Source organism: Elephantulus edwardii, unplaced genomic scaffold (assembly GCF_000299155.1).
Source record: "Elephantulus edwardii isolate Elephantulus edwardi_28Jun2011 unplaced genomic scaffold, EleEdw1.0 scaffold00055, whole genome shotgun sequence".
In the NCBI taxonomy this organism is placed as follows: Eukaryota; Metazoa; Chordata; class Mammalia; order Macroscelidea; family Macroscelididae; genus Elephantulus; species Elephantulus edwardii.
In genome coordinates, this window is record NW_006399805.1 from 10395284 (window position 1) to 10417936 (window position 22653).

General features: G+C 45.4%; 1 protein-coding gene across 1 annotated transcript in view; it reads right to left on the reverse strand.

The window, feature by feature from the left end:
• BRAF (v-raf murine sarcoma viral oncogene homolog B) overlaps nt 1–22653 on the reverse strand; it is a 74882-nt gene that overhangs the window by 14918 nt on the left and 37311 nt on the right. The window contains exons 6-12 of the mRNA XM_006887165.1: nt 22212–22331; nt 18709–18868; nt 15652–15688; nt 12917–13053; nt 11896–12013; nt 5938–6022; nt 4279–4455 (exon numbers count right to left, since the gene is read on the reverse strand). Of these exons, the coding sequence (XP_006887227.1) occupies nt 4279–4455; nt 5938–6022; nt 11896–12013; nt 12917–13053; nt 15652–15688; nt 18709–18868; nt 22212–22331 (834 nt within the window). The remainder of the gene's footprint in view (nt 1–4278; nt 4456–5937; nt 6023–11895; nt 12014–12916; nt 13054–15651; nt 15689–18708; nt 18869–22211; nt 22332–22653) is intronic.

The window sequence follows — 22653 nt, forward strand, 5'->3', positions numbered from 1 at the left end:
CATTACGAACCCATCTTTCTCAGTCTCCTCCCAACCCCGAGGTCAATCCTGCTTTACAACAGTGGCACCATGCAGTATTTGTCCTTTTGTGACTGAGTTACTTCACTCAACATAATGTCCTCCAGGGTCACCCATTTTGAATAATATTGCATGAGTTCCTGTTTTTCAACGCAGTGTAGTATTCCATTGTGTGACTATACCACAGCTTCTCTACCCATTCGTTTGTTGATGGGCACTAAGGTTGCTTCCAACTCCTTGCTATTGTGAACAAAGCCGAGGTAAACATGGGTGTGCATATATCTGCTTGGATATATGTTATGGTCTCTTTGGGGTATATTCCCAGTATTGGAATTGCTGGGTCAAATGGTATCTCTATCTGTAACTTTTTTAAGAAAGCGCCACACTGCCTTCCACAGTGGTTGTACCACCAGTGGCAACTCTTGAGAGCTGACCTCCTCGCACTGTTGACCTGAGACATGTTCCTAGCACATGTTATAGTACTTGGAGTCACCATGATTCAGTGCTGACTTGATGCAACCAGCAACATAGTCACTTCATTTTTCGATACAAAGAATATTTTATATTCTGATCTTTTTTATTTTGCAGACACAGCATTTAATGTCCGTTTATAAATGTTTTTGTTTTCTTTTTTTAAAATTAGCTTTTTAAAATTCAACTGGCCAATAAGGGTTCCCAGATATCTGTCAATAATGGATTTAATCTGAGATATCTATCATACTGAGAGGAGGTGGGTGCCCCGACCACGCAGACCGCTTGGAACCTCACTCCTCTTTGTCCTCAAGGTTCCCCCTCTTCACCTGACCTTGAAAGTGTCAGGAGACAAGTGCGGACACGGAGGTGAAACCTCAGCACGCTGGTCACACCACCTGTCCGACTCACCAGTCTCTCGCTGACTTTAAGGCTATCCCCCCACCATGTTCAAAACCACAGACCAGTCTATGACATTCCTGTTGGAGCCCTCTTCCACCTGACATCACAGCCCCACAGCCGTGGGCTTGGGCAGCAGGTGGACCTCCCCTTAGGCACTCTGGAGCACTCAGCACTGACTGCTCTGGGAACAGTGGTCACACATGTTGTTCCACCCAAACCTAATTTCACATTCTAGTCCCTTTCACAGTGATAGGAGCCCTGGTGGCACAGTGGTTAAGTGTTTAGCTCCAACAAGAAAAGTCATCCGTTCTACTCCACCATCCCTCTGAGGGACACAGCTGTGGCAGCGTGCTCATGTGACCACCACGGCATTTAACACCCTAAGGGCAGTTCTCCGGTTCTTTCTTGTTGCTCCGAGTTGGAGCTGACTCAATGGCAACAGTTGTTGACTCATGTGATAGTCCTGTCCACCAACGTGCCTGATTACTAAAGTTTCTTCCTAATGAGTGACTGCAAAAACACCTTTTTCTCTGAGGGCTACAGGGGTGAGAGCAGAGGGGCGAGGGTTGTACAATGTGGTGGGTGGAGGGAGTGGGTAAAGGAAATGGAGAAGATGTGGTGGCGACCTGGAAAGACAGGTTAATGGTGGGTACTAATTTTAATGCAATGAATGGGTATGACTGTAGGAAACACAATGTACATGAAGAATAGTGTGAAACACAATGTACATGAACTTTGTAAGCAAACCAATATAAAATAAAAATGTAAAACCTAACAAAACAACACCCTTCTTTCTTCACTGATGATGTGCTTGTCTTTCCATCTCAACACGTATCCCTTACTCATTTACAGATTTCCATTCTCTTTTCCCCACTTCCATCCCTGGTAACCACCCAGAATGTGTCTTTCTGTGTGCCAACTTTTCTTTAGCATTTTTCATTAGTGAGTTCATATAATTTCTCTGCTTTTGACCGACTCAACATCCAAAAGCCCTACACAGAACCCTGTGCAGGCAGTTGTCCAAAAACCGCTCTCAACGGCATATGGGAAGCATTCATATGGCTGGACAATTCTGAAATGACAGTTTTAAGTAGCTGTTTGATAACAGTTTGTGAACTTACTGGTTAAGCTGTATAAACAGGATGTATGCTTTCTGACCAGATTATCAAGAGGTGTGTCAGTACAGCGGGATGGCAGCTAAGGATGGCCAGAGAGCCGCAGTCTCTGCTGTATGGTGAAGGATGAGGGAAGGCAGGGGACTGGACACAGGAGGGCTGAGAGGGTAAAGGTGCTGTAATCATCCAGATGGGCTGCGGACCAGGAGAGCTGTTGAAAGGTCTAACAAAGGCCTTGGGAGGAAACAAAGGCTGAGAGCTCAAGCTGAACACACACTACACACTGCACAGGGAGGCCTGTAAGAAGTTCTGCCTGCACCAGGGAATCTAGGGAAACAGGGGAGCTGGAAATAGAGCACGAGCAGCAGTTGTCAGCTGGTTCAGAGATCACAGGTCAGTGAACATCAGGCCATCAGCAACAGTTAGGACTCAGAAGATCACCCTGACCACCCACATCCACCGGCCCAGTCGTGCTCTGAGGACCATCCTGTCTCACACCCACTGGCCTGGCCATGCTCCGAGGACCATCTTGACCGTCCCACACCCCCTGGCCCAGTCGTGCTCCACACCATCCTGACTCTCCTTCACCCACTGGTGCAGTCATGCTTCAGGGACCATCCCACACCCTGGCCTGGCCATGCTCCGAGGACCATCTTGACTGCCCCACACCCCCTGGCCCAGTCATGCTCTGTGGACCACCCTAACATCCTACACCCACCAGTCTGATCATGCTCTGAGAACCACTCCTGATTGCCTCAATATTTACCAATATGGATCTCAGGGCAGAGTTTGACTTGCTTCAAAAATACAAAGGAATTCAATCAAACAGTAAACATACTGTGCTTCAGTCATTAGCACCATAGAAAAAAAACAGGGACATTCATTTCACTAACAATTATTCTCACAATCTGGTTATATGTTCCTATTCTATACATCTGCACATCTCAGTTTGGAAAAAAATGTATCCAGATGTCCCTTCTGAACTAGTTATACAATACAGGTAAATGAATAAGAAGGGATACTCCACAGACTAGCTTTCAAATGCTTTAGGTTGAAGACCCCTTAAGAGGATCTTAAAAAGTATGTAACTATTTGTATATCTTAAGTGAATAATTAAGTAATTACAAAAGGCATGCTTTGCAATACACTATAAATCCCACTATTGTAACATCTTTGTATCGCTGTCATCTGAATGTGATTTTGAAAAAGGCATTAATTTTAATTTCATAGTTGTCTGCTGACCAGAACCAACACACAGTGAGGTTTCAGAGGAAACCCCCAAATCAACTGCACAAGAGGAGACTGCTTATCTTTTTGCCATGGAGTGGGTGTTGGATATGAACCATGTGCCTTTGGGTTGGCAGGGCAACTCCCTATGGACTACGTCATTGGAGCTCCCTAGTTTTATGGCTGGAAAACCTTTTCTCTCCCTGAGAAAAAGGACTGTTCTTTTGGGAGGGATCTCGTCCTTGCATATAGTGTGCCTGCTAAGCTCCAGCTGGTTTTCATCTCTCTCTTACAGACTTGTTCTGAGAGCTCTGGAGGCAATGTGTTTCCTCTGACCATATTGAGGACTCAGAAGTGTCTAGAAGCTATGAGCATGGGGGTGAGTTTGCTTTGAGTCTTACAGGGTGATCTAGGTGGACTTCCTGATGTCACTGGTGCTTTGTGTTATTTCTGGCGATGACTGCTTTGCTAAACCATGACAGGGTAGGCCTAAATTTCCAGCTCCATACCTACTGTCAGAACAAATTTGATCTATGTTTAAAGACAGTACCAGAGGAAGACAATTTTAATTCTTTTGTTGTCATCATCTTATCGCTAATCATTAAGAGTACTGATGATCCCATGGACTGCCAAAAATACAGATTATGTCTTGGAAAAAGTGTAGTCAGAGTGCTCCCTGGAGACAAGGATGGTGAAACTTCATCTCACATATTTTGGGCATGTTGCTGGGAGAGACTATTCCTTGGAAATAGGTATCATACCTGGAAAGGTGAGGGTCAGTCAAAGTGAGGAAGACCCTCAATGAGATGGAGTTGATACAGTGACTGCAGCAGTGGGCTGACGTGTCAGAGATGGTGAGGACAGGGTTCATGTCTGTTGTTCACAGGGTCGCTGTGAGTCGTACTCGACTTGACAGCACCTCATGCCGCCACCACTACAATCATTAACGTAGCCCTATGTTGCTGGGTGGCTCAAGTGGACAAAAATGTCAACTCTCCATTGATAACCCAGAAGTAGTCTATGAGGTTAAAGAGATGGCACTTACTCCATGCCCTGTGCAGTCTGCCGTGCGATGTCTATGAGCTTGATCATCTCAAATTTGGTCTCGATGATGTGGAGATGGTGGTACAAGCTGGAGCCCTCACACCACTGAGTGACGATGGCCAGCTGTGGCTTTGTTGAATAGCCCATAAAAAGTAGGATATTCACATGTCGTGTTTTCCTGTCAAAGGAAATGGGGCAGGAAATAGAAAAAGTTGACAAACTTCAACAAAATCTTTGACTAAGGAGGGCCAAGGCCATCTACAATGCAGGTATTATTATTATTATTTAAAGTCAAGAAGGGTAAGTTTACATGAGATTTTATAAGTGGGGTGGTATAACTCCCATTCTATTGAGAAATGTTTTCATCTCATAGACAGACACTTAAGTTACTTAAATATCCTCAGTTATGGGAATCGCATTACTGACACTGACTAGGTATCTTCCCCATCATTTTTTTTTAATGGCTCTACTATTTAGAACTGTCTTGGAGAGGGTGAAACCAAGTTTGTCCTTGGAGGTTAGGATTCTGAAGCTCTGTCTCACATGCTTTGGGCACATGGCCAGAAGGGACTGGTCCTTGGAGAAGGACATTATGCTCGGAAGGATGGAGGGGATGGAGGGACAGCGCAAAAGAGGAAGACCCTGAATGAGAAGGACTGATGCAGTAACTGGGGCGATGGGGGTGATGTGTTGGAGTGAGACAGGCTCAGGACAGGGCTGGCTTCAGAGCTCCTGTACGTGGGTCACTATGAGTCACAGGCGACTTTATAGCACTTAACAGAGGATTTATAAAGTTTTTCTTGGGTGAAGACAATTTCCTACAACTTTTACCCTGTTTCTTTCCCTTTCAGTCCTCTGGCATAAGAGTAAGTTTGCCTTTTCTTAAACATAACAGTCTTTCTTCTTAAAGATAATGTCTGTATTGTTGCTGACAATGTCCACAGTGACACCAAACCACTCCTCACGTTGCGTACCATTCTTCCCTCCTTTCCTAGGTTCTCCCGGGACCCTAACTCCCCGCCTGGAAGGTTCCTTTCCAGCCTGGCCTTGCACTGTCCATTTTAGCCTGCAGTGATAGTTCTTCACAAGAGCACAATGCACAAGGCTTCCCTAATGACTTCAGGGGTAGGTTTATCAGGTTTAGAGTTGCTGGGGGTTCAGCTAGCTTCACTTGCTCTAGAAAGTCTGCATTCTATGAGAGTCTGAAACTGCCCACGTATCTTCAGTCTGCCAATATTCTTCCCATCAGTCCTGTTTCTGTGACCTGCCCCAGCAAGGCTGCTACTCTGGGACAGACTTGAGGTTGTTTCTCAAGGTCCAGAGTTCAGGACTAAAAACCACCTCCCAGTGTGTTCTAGTGAGCTTCTATTTTGAGAGCGCTAGAATTTTTCTTGTGTCCGTAAGAGCTCCTATACTACATTTCCTTGAATACAAATGGACCATATAATACGGCAATCTCTTAAAGAACAGGAGGAGACAAAACATCTCCCAACAGCCTCTGCTTCTACATGTTTATACCATTTTAGTAAAACTAAGAGCGGCTGCCACTGGGAAAGTGAGCTTGTCAAGTAAGCTTCCCCTGGGACCCAGCACACCCCGATGCGCGCTCCTGCTCCCCCAGCACCACACGCGCACGCTCCAGAGGACTCGGCGTGCTCACCTGAGTACTCCCACTTCATTTTTGAAGGCCTGTAACTGCTGAGGTGTGGGCGCCGTCACGTTCAGCATCTTTACCGCCACGTCACCTAAAAAGCAATTGTCATCTCAACTGTCATTCCAGTTTGGCTTTTCAATGAAAATGAGAAAAATTTCTTCAAAGAAGTCTATGAAAAATATGATTTGTACATCTTCAAAATAAGCAAAAAAATTCTTGCATACTAAAAATAATTACAACAGCCCTACTACTAATTCTCTAAACGTCATCCCATTTGCTATACACAAAAATTAACAAAGAGAGTGCCAGATGGTGATTTCCTAACACCAAGTGACCACCTGCCCACCCAACTTTTCTGCCATCCATTCAGACTGGTACTGACCCGCTGTCAGGTCTGTCAGGCTGTACATTGTTATCGGGAGACTGCCTATCTTTCTCTCTCAGAGAAGTGGGGGGATTGGAACACCTGACCTTTCCATTAGCAGCAGGACTTGAAGCACATTACACAACCAGAGCTATTTAGATTAGTATTTAAAAATAATGATCCAGGGTACAGTCCACCTTGATTTTCCCCTATCAATTGAGTATAAGCAATTAAGTACCTGGTTCATTAACAGTATTAAATCAGATTATTTTCTAAGTTGTTGTTGATCGCCTCTGAGACGAGCACGACTCCTAGTGACCCTATGAACAAGAGGCCTGAAGCCCCTCTACAACCTTCAACATATATCAAAGTTCAAAGAGTTTCAGAGGCATGCCGTTTAGGAAGGGGTCGCCACTCCTGCTTTCAAAGAGAAGGCTGAAACTAGGGATGGCAGGCTCACTGGTATTTGGCTTAAAAGTAGAAAATGATAAATTTTTTTTCAATCATAACAGTGTACCTCCTAGTCCACAGGTTATGTATGGTGCTTTTGTTAATGAAAAGGATTAGGTCTCTCCCTCACAGGAGAAAAATGAGGTTTTTGAATGAGACATAATTAAAAAAAAAGCACCACCAAACCACTTGGACCCTCTAGCGAGTGTGCACCCTGGTGGTCATTCTGCAGAACTGTGGCAGCCCCAGTGGGCACGGAGTGTGTGCGCCCCCCTGGCCTCAAACTTCCCCTGCAGAAATGGACATGCATGTCCACGGCCGCACTGCTTGCCAGAGTCCAAACTGAAAACCACTTAGGTCTTATCAGAGATTTGGAGAGAGGGAGAGATCCTGCCATAGTGTGAAGTGGGGTGCGGGGCAGCTCTGAGAAGATACGCACTACAATCCACGGACAGGAAGCTGTGGCCACTGCCATGCAATCAAGGCGCTGTGGTAAATGGTTGAACGCAGCCATGGAGACAGTTTATATATAAATGAGGTGGCAGGAAGGGCACAGGAGTCACAGCACGCAGGGGACACTGTTTACTGTCCAGGGACAAGTCACTGTGTGAGACCTGTAGCTACTGTGTGCTCAGGAGATCTGTACTTTTCCCATTTCTAACACACTTCAAAAAAAGCTGTATAAAAGTAGAGAGTCTCCTCAATTATCAGGAATAAAGTGCTCACACAGTAAAAATGAAAGAAAAAAAATAGGGCAGCTCTGGCAGCCTAGTGGAAAGATGCTGCACTGCAATCCCAGAGGTATTCAGTTCGAATCCACCACATGCTCTGCTGGAGGAGGGGCAATATCCTCCTGTACCAGTAAGCTCTATTTGATGATACACACAAAAAATAATTAAGTTAAAAAAAAATTTTAAAAAAGTGGGAAAAAAGAAACGAGTCATTCAGTGACAACCACCACTATCAGTATATTCATGTCCATCTTTCTAGACTTTCCAAGTAAGATTTTCTATGACTATTTAAAACTACAAATAAAATGGCAACAAAGAAGTCTATACACTAAAACCCTAACAGACATTTCTTTGATACATACTTTGTTACATATGCAACACCACAACACAGGATGCCGTACAATTTCATACACCACTGACACCTTCCTTACCCAGCAGTGCAGCCCAACCACACCATCAAGAAGTTAAGGAGTTGAATAGAAGATTTCAAACGGCTGCTCGGGAAGACAATGCAAAATATGATAATGAAAGGTGCAAAGGGCTAGAGTTGAAAAATCAAGAGAGTCAAACTCACTCAGCATTTCTTAAGCTGAAAGAACTAAAATTCAAGCCACGAGTTGCAATGCTTAAGGATGCTATGATGGGTAGAATACTGAATCATTCAGGAAGCATTAAAAGATTATGGAAGGAGTATACAGAGTCATTGTACCAAAAAGAATTGGTTGACACAGAATAATTTCAAGAAACAACATATAAGCAAGAGGCAATGGTTATGAAGGAGGAAGTGCAAGCTGCTCTGAAGGACTTGGCCAAAAAAAAAAAAAAGCCCCAGGAATTGATGGAATACCAATTGATGTATTTCAGCAAAAAGATGCTATCCTGCAAATCCTCACCAAGTTGTGCCAAGAAATCTTGAGGACAACTACTTGGCCAACTGACTGGAAGAGATCCATATTTATTCCCACTCCAAAAAAAGGTGACCAGACAGAGTGTGGAAATTATTGAACAATATCACTAATACCACACACTAGCAAAATCCTGCTGAAGGTTATCCAGAAAAGACCTGAACAATACATTGACAGAGAACTACCAGAAATTCAAGCGGGGTTTAGAAGAGGTCATGGCACTAGGGACATTATTGGCAATGTCAGATGGATCTTGGCAGAAAGCAGAGAGTACCAGAAGAATTGTTGTTTCATTGACTACGCAAAGGCATTTGACTGTGTAGATCACAATAAACTGTGGCTAACCTTGAGGAAAATGGGAATCTCAGACCACTTGATTGTGCTTATATGAAACATATACTTGGACCAAGAAGCAGTCCTCAGAACATAACAAGGAAACACTGCATGGTGCAAAATCAGGAAAGGACGGCATCAGGGATGTATCCTGTCCTCGTACATTTTATTTTTTCTCTTGCTCCCACTTGATGACCTCTTCTTAAATTTTTTTTTATTAATTTTAATGAAAATTTACAGAGACTTTGGATTTCCATTAATTCATTGTTGCACTTTTCTCCCCCACCCCACCTCTCTTCCCCAGTACACTACCCTCTTGGAAAAGTAAAAGAAAAATTCTTTCATTGTTTTACAATCCCTCCTCCCAGGTCCACTCCACTATGTAGCCTTCGCTCTGGACTCCTCTCATGACAATAATACCTAATCACATATCTCTTTTAAACAGTTTTCTCCCTCATCTGTTAAAATGCAGCAGTATACATTATTTATCCCATCTTTCTCAGTCTCCCCGCAACCACAACGTCAGTCCTGTTTTACAACAGTGGTACCAAGCAGTATTTGTCCCTTTGTGACTGAGACATTTCACTCAGCATAATGTCCTCAGGGTCACCCATTTTGAATAATATTGCATGAGTTCCTTGTTTTTCAATGCAGCATAGTATTCCATTGTGTGAATATACCACAGCTTCTCTAGCCATTCATTTGTTGATGGGCACTTAGGTTGCTTCCAACTCCTTGCTATTGTGAACAAAGCCGAGATAAACACGGGTGTGCATATATCTGCTTGGATGTCAGTTATGGTCTCTTTGGGGTATATTCCCAGTAGTGGAATTGCTGGGTCAAATGGTATCTCTATTTGCAACTTTCTGAGAAAGCGCCACACTGCCTTCCACAGTGGTTGCCCCACCTCGTACCTTTTCAGTTTATACACAGAACAGATCATTTGGGAAGCAGGGCTTTATGAGGAGGAGTGCAGCATCAGGACTGGAGGGAGACTCACTCATTAACAACCTATGATATACAGATGATACAACCTTGCTTGATGAAACTGAAGAAGACCTAAAGCATTTGTTGCAAAAGGTCAAGGACTATAGTCTTCAATATGGATTGAAGCTCAACATTGAGAAAGATTCTCACCACTGGGCCAACTGGCAGTACCATAATAGATGGAGAAGAGACTGAGATTGTTAACAATTACAACTAGCTTGGATCCACAATCAACATTCTTAACAGCAGCAGTCAGAAAATCAAAACACGACTTGCACTGGGAAAATCTGCTGTCATGGATCCCTGCAGAGTGCTGAAGAGCAACGATGTCAGTCTAGATACAAAGGTGTCCCTAATCCAGGCTATGGTCTTCTCAATTACTTGTTATGCTTCAGAAAGTTGGACAATGACTAAGGAAACCTTCGAGTTGTGGTGCTGGAGAAGAGTGTTGAACATACCATGGACCGCCAAGAAAACAAACTGGTCTGTCTTAGAGAGGGTGAAACCAAGCCTCTCCTTAGAGGTGAGGATTCTGAAGCTCCATCTCACTCACTTTGAGCACGCGGCCAAGGAACACTGGGCCCTTGGAGAGGGACAACATGCTCAGAAGGGTGGATGGACAGCAAGACCCTACGTAAGATGGACTGATACAGTAACTGGGGTGATGGGGACTGGTGTGTCAGAATTAGTGAGACTGTCTCAGGACAGGGAAGGTTCAGAGCTGCTAGATATAGGGTCACTATACATCACAGGCGACTCAATAAATGTCAACAGGCGCTTTAAGCATTTGTTCTTAGGGTTACGATGAGACGTGCTCGACTTGAAGGCAACTGACAGCAGCACAGCCCGAGCTCTGGCGGCAGGTCTGGAGTGTTGCTAATCCAGCGGCTGCCTATCTCCAGTGGTCTGGATTCGCCACTCACTCCACAGGCCAGAGTCTACTCTGGTTAAGAGTTACAGCCCCAGAGGCCTGGTGGGGGGCTGCTAGGGGCTGGAGTCGACTAGACGGCAGCATGTATCAAAGGACCTGGCTAGCTACTGCTCTAGTCATGGTCTACTCTAATGGTCACTTAAGTTTACCGTCACTTTTCCTTATGAATTCTGTGATCTGTTTACTTGTGTACGTATCTGTTTGTTGCTGTCCAAGTACTTGTTCAAAATAAAGTCCTACAAACAGACTTGCTGGTTGTCCAGTTTTGTTTTCTTAACACATATGTTAATCCAACTGTCCTCCAGAAAATGTATTTTTCCAGCAGCTTAATCACAATCATAACTCGTAGTTTTATCTATACTTTTTTTACTGTGATCTGAGTGGAAGTTTATAGAGCAAGCTGGTTTTCCACTCAACTCTTTGCAAACATTTGTTTTAGGACATCAATTATAGCTCCCATGTTGCAACCCCACTGTTCCCACTTTCTCCTAGGTTTTCATTCATCCTTCTATGCAACCCTTCTGATCTTCTGAGCTTTCTCCCTTTGGGACTGTTCTAGAAAGAGAGATGCTCTTGCTTACCTTACAGGCCTGTCTACTGTTCAGATGAAAGCAGAACCATGGGGGTCAGAGCTAACAGCTCTAGGCTGGAGGCGGGGGACTGGGGGAAGACAGACTAAACGCCAAAGTCTTGTGGGTTCTATCAGTCTCAGCATCAGTAAACTGGGCCGTTAGCATGATTCTGAGTTTTGTTCCACATTTTTCTCCTAACTCTGTTCAGGACCCTGGTGAGCAGAGGTACTGGGTACATCATCTAGTTCTTCTATTTACTCATAGTTTTTAAAGTCTTGGATTGATAAAGAATGATTCCTAGGTTTTTCGTGACTTAGATAATTAGTGAGGTTGAATGTTTTGTGGTGGCTGTGTTTCATAGAGTTGGAACTGACCCAAAGCTGACCCTCCAGGGGTTTACAGAGGGAGTTAACTACATGGGAGGAAAGAGACCATTCTTCACCTGCAGAGCAGCTGGTGGTCTAAAACAGCATGCCTTTGGGACTGCAGTGCAGCTTCCTGCCACTAGACCATCAGAGCTTGTTCCTTCCTTGGTTAAGTGCATGTTTAATATGTCCACTTGTGGTTTATAACAAATACAATAATCAGCAGAAAGTCTTGGAAAGAGCAAAGAACCATTTTGGGAATGGCTTCCTGGAGGCCCTCCGTAAGCTTACTGCTACAATGGTGGAGTCACCATGCCCATACATACCATGCCACTTGCCCTTGTAGACAGTCCCAAATGAACCAGATCCGATTCTCTGTCCCACTGTGATCTGCCCGTCAGGGATCTCCCAGTCGTCACTTGAATCCCGCCTTCCAAGGGTTTTCTTGGAAAAAAATGCAGCAAGTGTCAAACCAAATCAAGCAAAGGAGAAGCTGCTGTATCATCTAAGTAATTTCCTATGTCTAAGAGGACATAAGCTCGGAAGAGAATCAGGTCTATTTTTTTAAAAACCACACCCTCTGGGGGAGTTAAAAAGTATGACTCTTAAAGTATGCAAAACTTAACCTTAAGGCTGAGGTCACTATTATGACAGAACAACTTGTTAGTCACTAAAACCCATTTATGGAATATAAACAAAAATGCATATGACAAAAGTCAATAAAACACACGTTTTTATCATTTAGAGACCACTGGAGATTACAAATAGTACACATCACTACTAATTTTGGGTCCAGATTCTCTAATTCTAAATCAATATCCTATGATAATGGCTGATACTTTGTCAGATAATTGCTCTTTCTCTTTCAGTGCTCAATTTCCTCATCTTTATAATCTAATCCACTCTCTTAAGCGGGTAACATCCTCGATCACTGGGAGTCACCTGTTAGGACATATATTGCTGCTAAAATGAAATGATGAGTTTTAAAATATAGATTCATTTTGCAGCATAAAGTTCACTTTTTAACAAGGAAGAAGGACATTTTGTGAATATATAAATGTTAGCCCTTTAGGATGCATTATATGCTTAAGCTTTTTTTCTAACTACCAAGTGACCTCTTTAACAGAAGAATGCTATTCTTATTCCTTCACTCCATTATATTAGACAAGACAGCAGATACCAGTGTTGTGGGTTATGCTTTCTGCAAAAGCAATCAGCTCATGAAGGTATGTGATCACAGGAGGGCTGTGTCACACGCAGACATGTCTAAATCTCTCCTATGGGCCTTCTGTTTGGCTGTGAAACCGTCAAACATCTCAGTGAGAAGCAGACATTGTAGGATCTTACCATTCGATTCCTGTCTTCCGAGGACGATGAAGACTTCCTTTCCCGCTGAGGCCCCGGAGACTTCTGTAAGGCTTTCACGTTTGTGAGGGAGCCCGGTAAGGATGCAGGAGGGGTGGCTGACAGACCCGTGGTGGATCCTGAGGTAGTAGACGAGAACACATCCGTTACAGGAGGATTGCACTCGGTAATTTATCAGGGGTGGGGTGATGCTGACTTATTGTAAAATGCAGTGCATGTTCAATACAGATTTTTTGAAAAGACAGGCCAAAATGAGGACCCATTGGATGCCTCCTACTGTAATTTTTCATTTTCTGGCAAACTGAAGATTTAAACATCTGACTGTAGACACAGCCTTAGTTTCCCGGTGCAGAGTCTGGATGCGAGCCACTTCCTGTGTACTTCAGGCACTAATAGCCCTCCCAGCAGAGGTGGCCTTCCTGCCTATGATTAGAGCAGGCCTCTGTCATGCTCAGGGCACTGTTGGCTCGTGGCCGGCCAGGCCTCACCGCCTCAGACAGACCCAGGGAAACCAAGGCTCAGTACCTACAAGGTCCACTCCCTTTGACAAGCGCTCCAGCACTGCCGGTCAGTAAGAGGAGACCTCTGGCCTCACTGCTCTATTCAGAGGAACTAGCGAGAGGTCGTGGTACAACGCTTACAAAATTATCAGAGCCAGACACCTGCCCCAGCTTTCAATTGAAAAAATATGAACCCCTCACTAACGAAGGTATGGCACGATGAATGGGAGAGCGAAATTCTACCTTTCCCCTCATGCGAGAGCATAAACGAGGTCATCAAGTTTTCAGACGTAGAATGCTAACATTACCAATCATTTTACAGCTCCCTACTTCTGACATGTTACAAAAAATGATAATATAGAATCTAAAAACAAGCCAGAAGTCTAGTAAAATTTTCCAATGACTTCAATTTCTATTTTTATTTCTTTATAGACCATAAAAAATGGATTATGACAAGTATTAACGGTCATCAAAGTTGTCACTTACACAGAAAGGAGCTCAAGTGGAGGGTGCCCCCATCACTTATGCCCCCCGTACACGTGGAGCTACAAGAACCAGAACTAAGCTCAACAACAAACAACAGGTGCTCTGCAGCGCGTGATGGGGTGATGGTGGCACACACGGGTGGGGTGAGGTGGTGGGGAAGCACAGTCAGAGCATCCGGCCAGGGCAAGCACGTGCAGACACACACACACACACCAGACGCACGCCGTGAGGGTGGGCACAGACAACACGGGGCTTTCTACTGAGTTTGCTTTGGGTGAAAACAAGAAAGAAGAGCCCAACTACCTCTGAACACTGGGCCAGGCTCAAAATCAAACACTATCTCACTGGGGACAGAATGGAGGAGGGGGCTGGGAGTCCGGGACTGGCACTTCCGAAGGCAGCGCGCCAGCTGGTTCAGAGGGGCTGTTAGAAGAGAAAGAGAGGGCGGGCAAACACAGAAGACACACACAGAAGAGATGAAAGAAGTCACGGGCTCAATATGACGGCCTGAAGCCTGCTGACAAAATCGTTCTGGACGCTTAAGAAAAGGTTATTTCCCTAAGACCCTTAGGTTTTTAAAGCGATTCATGAAAAGGACAGGAAGCGTCACTTGGCTTTATGCACTACGCAGGCAGTTTTCATGATTAAGTTAACTTTGTGACGCTAACACAATGACCACATTCAAATGCTGGATGGATTGGGCAAAATTACCAAAAGCCACAGCTCTTCACTCAGACATACGAAAGCCGTACCGGCAGCAACATTAACTGGCATGTTCATGAACAACAAACAGCAAACAACAACAACACCTGGACAGCTGTGTGCTGCGATCAGTACTAAGTCAGAGTGTACAATGCAGGGCCTTCACAGGTGCACAGAAGGGAAACACGGGAGTGGCCAATGTCCTCTCCAGGGAAAATCCTGTGAGTCCAGGCCTGTCGCCTGTCCCCGTTGAGGCTGGACCCAGGGAAGGGAGCAACTGCGAGTAGAAGCAGCCTTCCCACCCTACGGGGATCCAGAGGACAGCTTCAGGACACTCTCAAATAGCATCTCTTGGGAAACAATATATGGGCTAAAAGGACTTCTTAAGTGGTGCTGACATCCCCAATGTTCAGTGGGTGTTAGAGAGAGGTCACCTGGTGAAAATCCTGAGGGAAATTGCCATTCAATTTCTTATCTGCTATTTTATTTATTGTTAAACAACAACAAAACAAACCTGAGCGGGCAAAGAGGGCTACGTGCTACGTTATTTGTGGTCGTACGCCTCACAATCTTCCACTAGGCTGACAGGAAGGCTGGACCGGCCATCTGACCTCAAGGGCTCACCCCTGTTCACATGATTTGGGAAACTGAGGGCTACTGAGTTGTGAGCTCCATCTTAAAGCATCAGAGACGGGTCCCAGAAGAGTCAGCCACCCTGACTCTGAAGAGAGCGAGCAGAACAATCAAGGGTCTTCCGTCAGTGCAGTACTTTCACATGGAGGGCACGTTTAAGACTCTATTCTCTACCTCCTCATCCTCTCCAGTCACAATGTCAATTAATGAATATTTTATTATCCCTAAGTGGTATGTATTAAAGAAAAGCAAAAAGAATTGAGTTTCCTCTACACATTTTTCTGTGTTTGTGTTTCGTGAAAGAGGCAAATATAAAAAAAAAAAATAAGCAGCAAAGCAATTGCATTTCCCTCTAAACTAGGTGTTTTTTAAATAAAAACTAAAAACACTACTTACCTCCATCACCACGAAACCCTTGGTCTCTAATCAAGTCCTACAAATAAACAATAATGCGTGTTTATTCAAAGCATATGGTGAAAAACTGAGGAGCAGCAATGAACTGTCCACTAAGAAAAGGCTTAACCCAGTCATTAACATGAAGGGTGATTAAAAAAAAAGACGCGTCTTATAGGGAGTTCACAGAACTGAGAGAACGTAAAACCAGCTGGGAAAGAAACTAAACCCAAGTTTGGAAGCCCTTGCCCCCCTCACCCCACACTGACCATCTCAAACCATCTGAAACCAACGGTTACATGCATTCTTCAAAAGCAATTCTCTGGCTGTGTGTAAAACCATTCACACCCCTGGATCCTATAATCCCACATCCAGGAATGTTCTCTAAGGAAGGAAGATGGTGATCCTTGCCGCATCTCTCAGAGGAGACTGTAAGGAGGAAGCATCCTCCCGGGAGCAGGCCGCTTGAGTGCCAGGCAGCTCCACCGGACCCCATGCAGCACTGGTTACAATCATAAAAAGAACGTGCATAAGATACACTGGAGGGGAACTTTTAACTCAAACATGAGGGACTGAGTGGGCTCAGATGTCTCTAAATATGTTCTTAGAAAATGGCTAACCCCCACATATATTTTAATGAGACTCCCTGAGGAATCTTGAACCTAGAGCTTGAAACCCACTGTTGTATGTATCTTTCATTGTTCTACTAGACTTCAAGCCGATCTTGTGTGTTTCATTATTAAAAAATATTTCCCACATTAAAAAAAAAAGGCTAAAACCTACTTGGAGAAACCTCTTCCCAGATGTGTTTCAATTATGTTCAACATGCTCTCGTTTTCACTGCAACAACTAACAAATACTCATTGTTTGCCTGTAAAGCAGGGGCCATGGGTCACTGAGAGTCTGACAGTCCTGCTGCTCTCTATTCCTGGGAGCCGACAATCTAAGCAGGGAAGGATGGACAGGTGTTTCAGGTCAAAGTGAGTGTAGCTTAAGAAAATAATAGGAGGAGGGCGGCTGGTGCTTAGGTAATCTTCTAATGAAGTGGTTTGGGCAGTGTGTTGCTCAGAGCTCCACAAGATCGAAGTGTGGCCAGATAAATAACGACAGGGCTTAGTCATCACGAGGTGGGACAGGCTGGGCTCTGACTGCGGGTGGAGGATGGAGAGAAGAAAAGTTGAGTGTTCTAGGCAGACAGACAGACAGATGGAGGCACGCCACCGCTTCTAGAATTCCGTTCGCCACAAGCATGAGTGACCCTGATGCTGCATTCTGGTCTCCACAACTGAAATGAGGACTTGCCGTCCCCCGTCTCCTGACAGCCCCTCACCATCTCAGCCCCTTGTCCTGGGTGACTCAAGACCTCTACTGCTTCATCTCCAGCTTGGCCATCTTTCTTGTAGCCCTTTTGGCCTCCATCCCTTCTTGCAGCACAAGTGTGAAAACAAGTCCCTAGAGAACTTGCTTTCCTGTTCCACACTCACTGACACACGTGCACAGAAGTGTGGCAGACAAAACCCAGGCGTCGCTGAGGCAGATACCAGTGTCCTCATCATGGCTGAGGAGCCTGTCCAGGGCCAGGGGCCCAAGACCAGTGGCAGTGCCAGCCCTGGTGCCATTGCTGAGTATCTCAGAGTCAGAGCTGACCCACAGCCAACCCTCCAGCAGGTTTTTAGAGGCAGTAAATCACACGGGAGGAGGCTGCCCATCCTTCTCCCGAGGTGCAGCTGGTGGCCTTGAACCATGTGCCTTTGGGATTGCAGTGCAGCATCCTGCCAGTAGGCCATCGTAATTCTGTCAGCACACCACCGAGGAGCCTGAGTGTCTGCAGTTCCTCCTCTTGTCACCTGTATCCCTCTCTCTTCACTGACTCTCTCAGCTGGCTCCTGTCTCTCGATCTTTCCTCTTCTGGCTCAAGCTCTGCTCATACTTCTGCAGTTCAGTCCCTCAGAGCCAAACGGGGCTTCATTGGCTCCCTCACGGCCTGCTCGCCTCTGCTCAGCTCCAAAAGCAGCTCTCGGCCATGCTAACTCAACCGTCATGCTCAGTCCTCACCCCACGTGTGTCTCAACGGAAGGCAAAAGCCTCGGCCTTGTTTCTTTTTACTGTGACAGGAGTGAATGTTTACAAAGCCGGCCGGTTTTCCAGCCAACCCCTCATACACGTTTGGTTCTAGAACCCGAATTATAATACCCACAATGCAACCAGCCTTTTCCCACCGCATCCCTGTGGTTTGTGTCCATTCTATCCCTGACTTCAGCCTTCTCTCATCCAGGACATACGATGACACTGAATTGATACTAATTTGCACAGTTAAAACTGAGAAGAGCACAGAATTAAGCTACAGTGTGCAAGATAAATGGAAAAAGTGGGGGGAAAAAGTCAAGAATAACTAGTCAAAAAGTGGCTTAGGTAACAGAAGACAGGTAATTATAACATACGACGTGAAAATAAGGAAGACACATTTTAATGATGGAATCCATAAAAACTTAACCTACAAATAAGAAAATGCCCAAACTGAAGATATTTAATGGGTGGGACACAATAACAAAGTGAGACAGGAAAGAGGATCAAGTGGCGATGACCAGCCCATGAGTCATTTAGTTCAATGAGATTTGCACTGTTTGGATAGAAAGAGCCCACTAGTCTCAATGTATGATGACTGAGCATGCGTGTTGTCTACTCATTTCTTGATTACTATAAAACCACCAGCTGGCTTGTCTGTTGGATAAACGAGGCCACGATGTTTATGGAGATGAAGTCCTAAAATAAAGTAGGGGGATCCTGTGATTCAGGACTAATTAAGTACCTGACAGGAGCCTGGTGGCACAGGCATTAGACACTCAGCTGCAGTCAAAAGGTCGGTAGTTTGTGGGTTTGGTTTTAAGTATTTGGTGCCATGGGAGAAGAGAGGTGAGGCCTCTCTCTGACGTCTGATCTGTGGCTCGTGAAAGACCCATCCCTGAAGCGTGGTGAGTGAGAGATGGTAGTTACTTCTGACAGGGTCACAAACATGGCACACAGACAAGGCGCTGCTCGCGTGACGGTGATGATACTCACGTCAATATTGACAGGCTCGATGGTGTTTATATGCACGTTGGGAGCTGAGGAGGACCGGTCTCGCTGCCCAAACTGATTTCGATGATCTTCATCTGCTGGTCGGAAGGGCTGTGGAATTGGAATGGATTTTGAAGGAGACGGACTGGTGAGAATTGGGGGCCTGGAAAAATCAAGTCATTGGGAGATAAGATTCAGAGCAACTTCATAAAGGAACTAACAGAAAAAAACGGGCGCTTGGGAAGGTCTGTTTCTGTATTCTCCAATCTTTAAAAATGAAAGATGGAGCGATAACGCAGTGACATTGGTTCCTAAGCCCAACAGGTATCTACTGACGGTACCAACAGGGCTGCCCATCTGAGCAACCCCAGCGGGCCTCTGGGCACAAGGAAGAGACCTTGCCTAGGGGTCAGCAGCACTACCCAGCTAACAAGGTAAGTCAGCAGTGCTAATCAGCTACAGAAGTCAGCAGTGCTAACCATGTGAAGAAGTCCTTGTCCTATTCAAGTGACAAAAAGGGGTTCCAAGCAGAGAACAAATAGGCTAACTTCCATTTTTGTAACGTTGTCATTTGATAACTGAAGTTATTAAAAAGAAAATCTGTTGGAAAGTGGACTCAGTATCTGCAGACCCCCTGGTCCCACACCAGCTCCTAAGAGTCACAACGGCAGGAGATTCTCCAAATCCAGGCTTCTTATCTGGCCAAGGTAACTCACACTCAAATTTTCACCATGTCCAATGACTGATATCCGAGACATGGAGAAGCAAAAGTATATTATACATGAAAACAAATCTTTAAAAAACAATTTATGGAGTGGCTGATCTAGGTATTGCAGACAGTGATGTTCTGGCCCTGGCACTCATGGGGACACAGCGGACGCAGGCACATAGGAGACAGGCTGATCAGCAACCCTGGACTGGAGGGTGGGCTGACACGGTGGAGTGAGGGTGCAGGCAGAGGAGACAGCACTGCCTTCCTGCGGTCCATGCTAGGATGGTGAGGTAACAGGAGGCTAACGAGCGAGCAGACAGAGAGCCAAGGAGGCTGGTGCGGACACAGGAAAACCAGGACTGGATTTAATCTGCTAAGGGCATGATGGTAGTCAGAAAAAAAAGAAGAGAACCTAACAGTGTGAAGACATTATACATTTCACAGAGGCGTCCAGGTCACTTCCTGAGGGCAAGGACATTCTACAGTTTTGGAGAGCAGGTCAAGCTATTCAACTGTGCTAATTCTAGGCTTATACAATTGGATTTATCTGCAGTTCCCCAGACACAGAGGAGTGAGCGTTCGTGCATCTGATAGAGGATGCCTGCTCTGTGCAGCAGGCACATGCCTCGCTGAAGTGAACCCCTCAGATTCTGAGTTGCTCAGCTAATCTGGATTCACAGAAATCAAGACATCCCTGCCTTTGTGCCACTCTGGGGCAACAGAGTCCATGCTGGGAGATCATCACCTGAACCACGGTAACCTGCACCTTGTGAGAAGTCTGTCGGCAGTCAGTGAGCCGGCTTCCTCCCAAGGATACCTTTACTTACCTTCCTTCAAACCTCCTTAAACTCTGTTATTACTAAATGAAAAATTAAAACAGCTTTCCTTCTATCATCTTCAGCAAATTACCAATTAATTTAGATTTCATTTTCAGCGTGGAATATGGACAGGTTTTGAAGCAGAGATTGCTTCCGTTCATGATATGAAAATGTTAACGTTCTGACCTTTCTATATGGGCACAAATTTAAGTAGACTAGGGACACAGGAACAGGTGTCTCTAACCTTGTATTCAAGGGTACGAAGCAACATACCCTTCCTGGTCACAGGTACTATCAGCCCTGCCTCCCGACCATTGCCAGTGGTATCAGGGCCACGGACAAGTCCCAAAGGAATGTGGCATGGGGTTCACGTGAGCACTTGCACAAATGTGTGAAAGGAAAGAACTTGGAAACGACATCCAGAGGAGGACTGAGTATTTTTTTGGCCGTGTGCTTCAGCCCAGAGTCTCCCTCAGTTCAATGCTGAATGGAATATGCCTGGCGCACACAGGCGAACTGTACAGGAGCATCAATCCGTCACAGGAGGCCAGTTTCCTGGATCTTTCTCATCACAGGCCTCTGGAGAGGCTGAGAGGTACCTGTCCAGGTGCCGTGACCCTGCTCCTGGAGCCATGCCTGCCAGTGGAACAGCATCCTGGCTTACACAGTGCTAGGAGCAAGCAAACGCAAAGGACAGACTGAGCACACATCAAATGGGCACAAAATTCTTGTATTTGCTTTCACTTCTGAGCAGCACACAGCTGCATAAGACAGGGCCATGGGAATGACAAGGCTCCCCCAAGGGCACACAAGTGTCACAAGCTGCCTGTCCTACTGTTCCAAACCAGACAAGCGCCCTTTCTCTCTCTAACCCACAGTCTTTGCTCCTTTGCTCACCAAGGAAGCCCCTAGAAAGCCCACTATGTGGGGACCCCTCCCAAACCACATGCCTCCTGATAAAGTGTAGTTTATGCTGCTTCAAATCCAGCCAGGAAAAAACAATCAGCTGACTACATAGGAAATGCCTTCAAACAAACTAAGAGCCCCCCCACTCTCCGTCATCTCCATCCCTAGTGCGGACCTCTGTGTGGTATTTAAAGCATTCCTCCTGCTGCCCTCCACAGCTGCCTACAAATATTCCTGGTTTTCTCTCTGAAGTCAGAACACAACCCACCTCCTCCCAAACATTCCCAGTTCTCTTACAGGACACTGTCCCTGTCCCCTATGGCCGCACTACCTGCCACACTACTTGGCCTCCTGGCCACTGTCTTCACTACACTGTGCATCCCACAGCCCAGCAGCGCTGGGTGACTCCTTCTCTCAAACGCTCATTAGGCCAAAGTCCAGCTCAGAATCTACTGAGGTTTCGCTTTCTTTCTTGTCTAGGTCAAGTCTAAATTCCAGTCTGCACCACCAAGCTTTCATAATCCTGCTAGTCACCAGAGCGGCCTCTCACTAGCTCCAAGACCACCAGTCCTTCCCCTCACCTGCGCTCGCTTGCTGCACCCACACTTCACCAGACCTTTTAGGCAAAGGGCTTATTCCAATTCTGGCTTCTTTAAGGCCCACTTCAAACTCCACTTTCTTCATTAAGTTTTCGTGACTTTCTCTAGTCTTCCATTTACTAATAATGTTTATGTCCTTATCACATGGTCAAATACGCCATCATATGTGACACGGTCTAATTAGAAACTTCTAAAGAGTGGTCTGCCCTTGTGTCCTGTGTTGCTGACGTCACTGGATATGGCAGTGTGCACGGGGCAGGCCTCAAGTCAGTCTGCAGGTGACAGGGCCTGAGAGGTCCTGTCCTTCACCCCATCATCTGTACTGAAAGCACATAAGGAGCTGACGGAGGCTTTTCAAATAACTTTGCATTTAACAATCTGAACTCTGGAAGGTTTAAAATTTTTAAAGCAGAAACCCACAAGAAAGTGGCTCAGATAGCAGGCCAGTGAAGAGCAGGGGTCAAACCGTACCCGAGAGCATCCGAGGAAGGTGCGGGGGGGGACGACCCGGACGTGAGGGCAGTCTCTGCTAAGGAGGCCTCCTCCTGCGGGATGGGATGGTGCTCAAAGAACTTGGAGACAAACAGCAAACTGTGAGGTAGAGACAAAAACAAAACAAAACAAACCTAACTTGTGCAAAACCACACACGTATATATCTAAGCACATTGCTACTAGGAAAAAAGAGGACAAAATCCCATTTCCAGAAACAACAGCTAAAGCTCAGTTCCACCCAGCTGCACTGGAAGGTTTTTCTGGAAACAGACAAACACGTTCAAAAAGTAAATGCAGAGTTTAAACTAATTCTTTTAGACAGCAAATTTCTAAATAATAAGAGGAAAAAAATGCTTTACAGCTAAGGAATTAAAAGAGAAAATCTATTATGACTAAACGAAAGTTGCTAGTACAAACTGT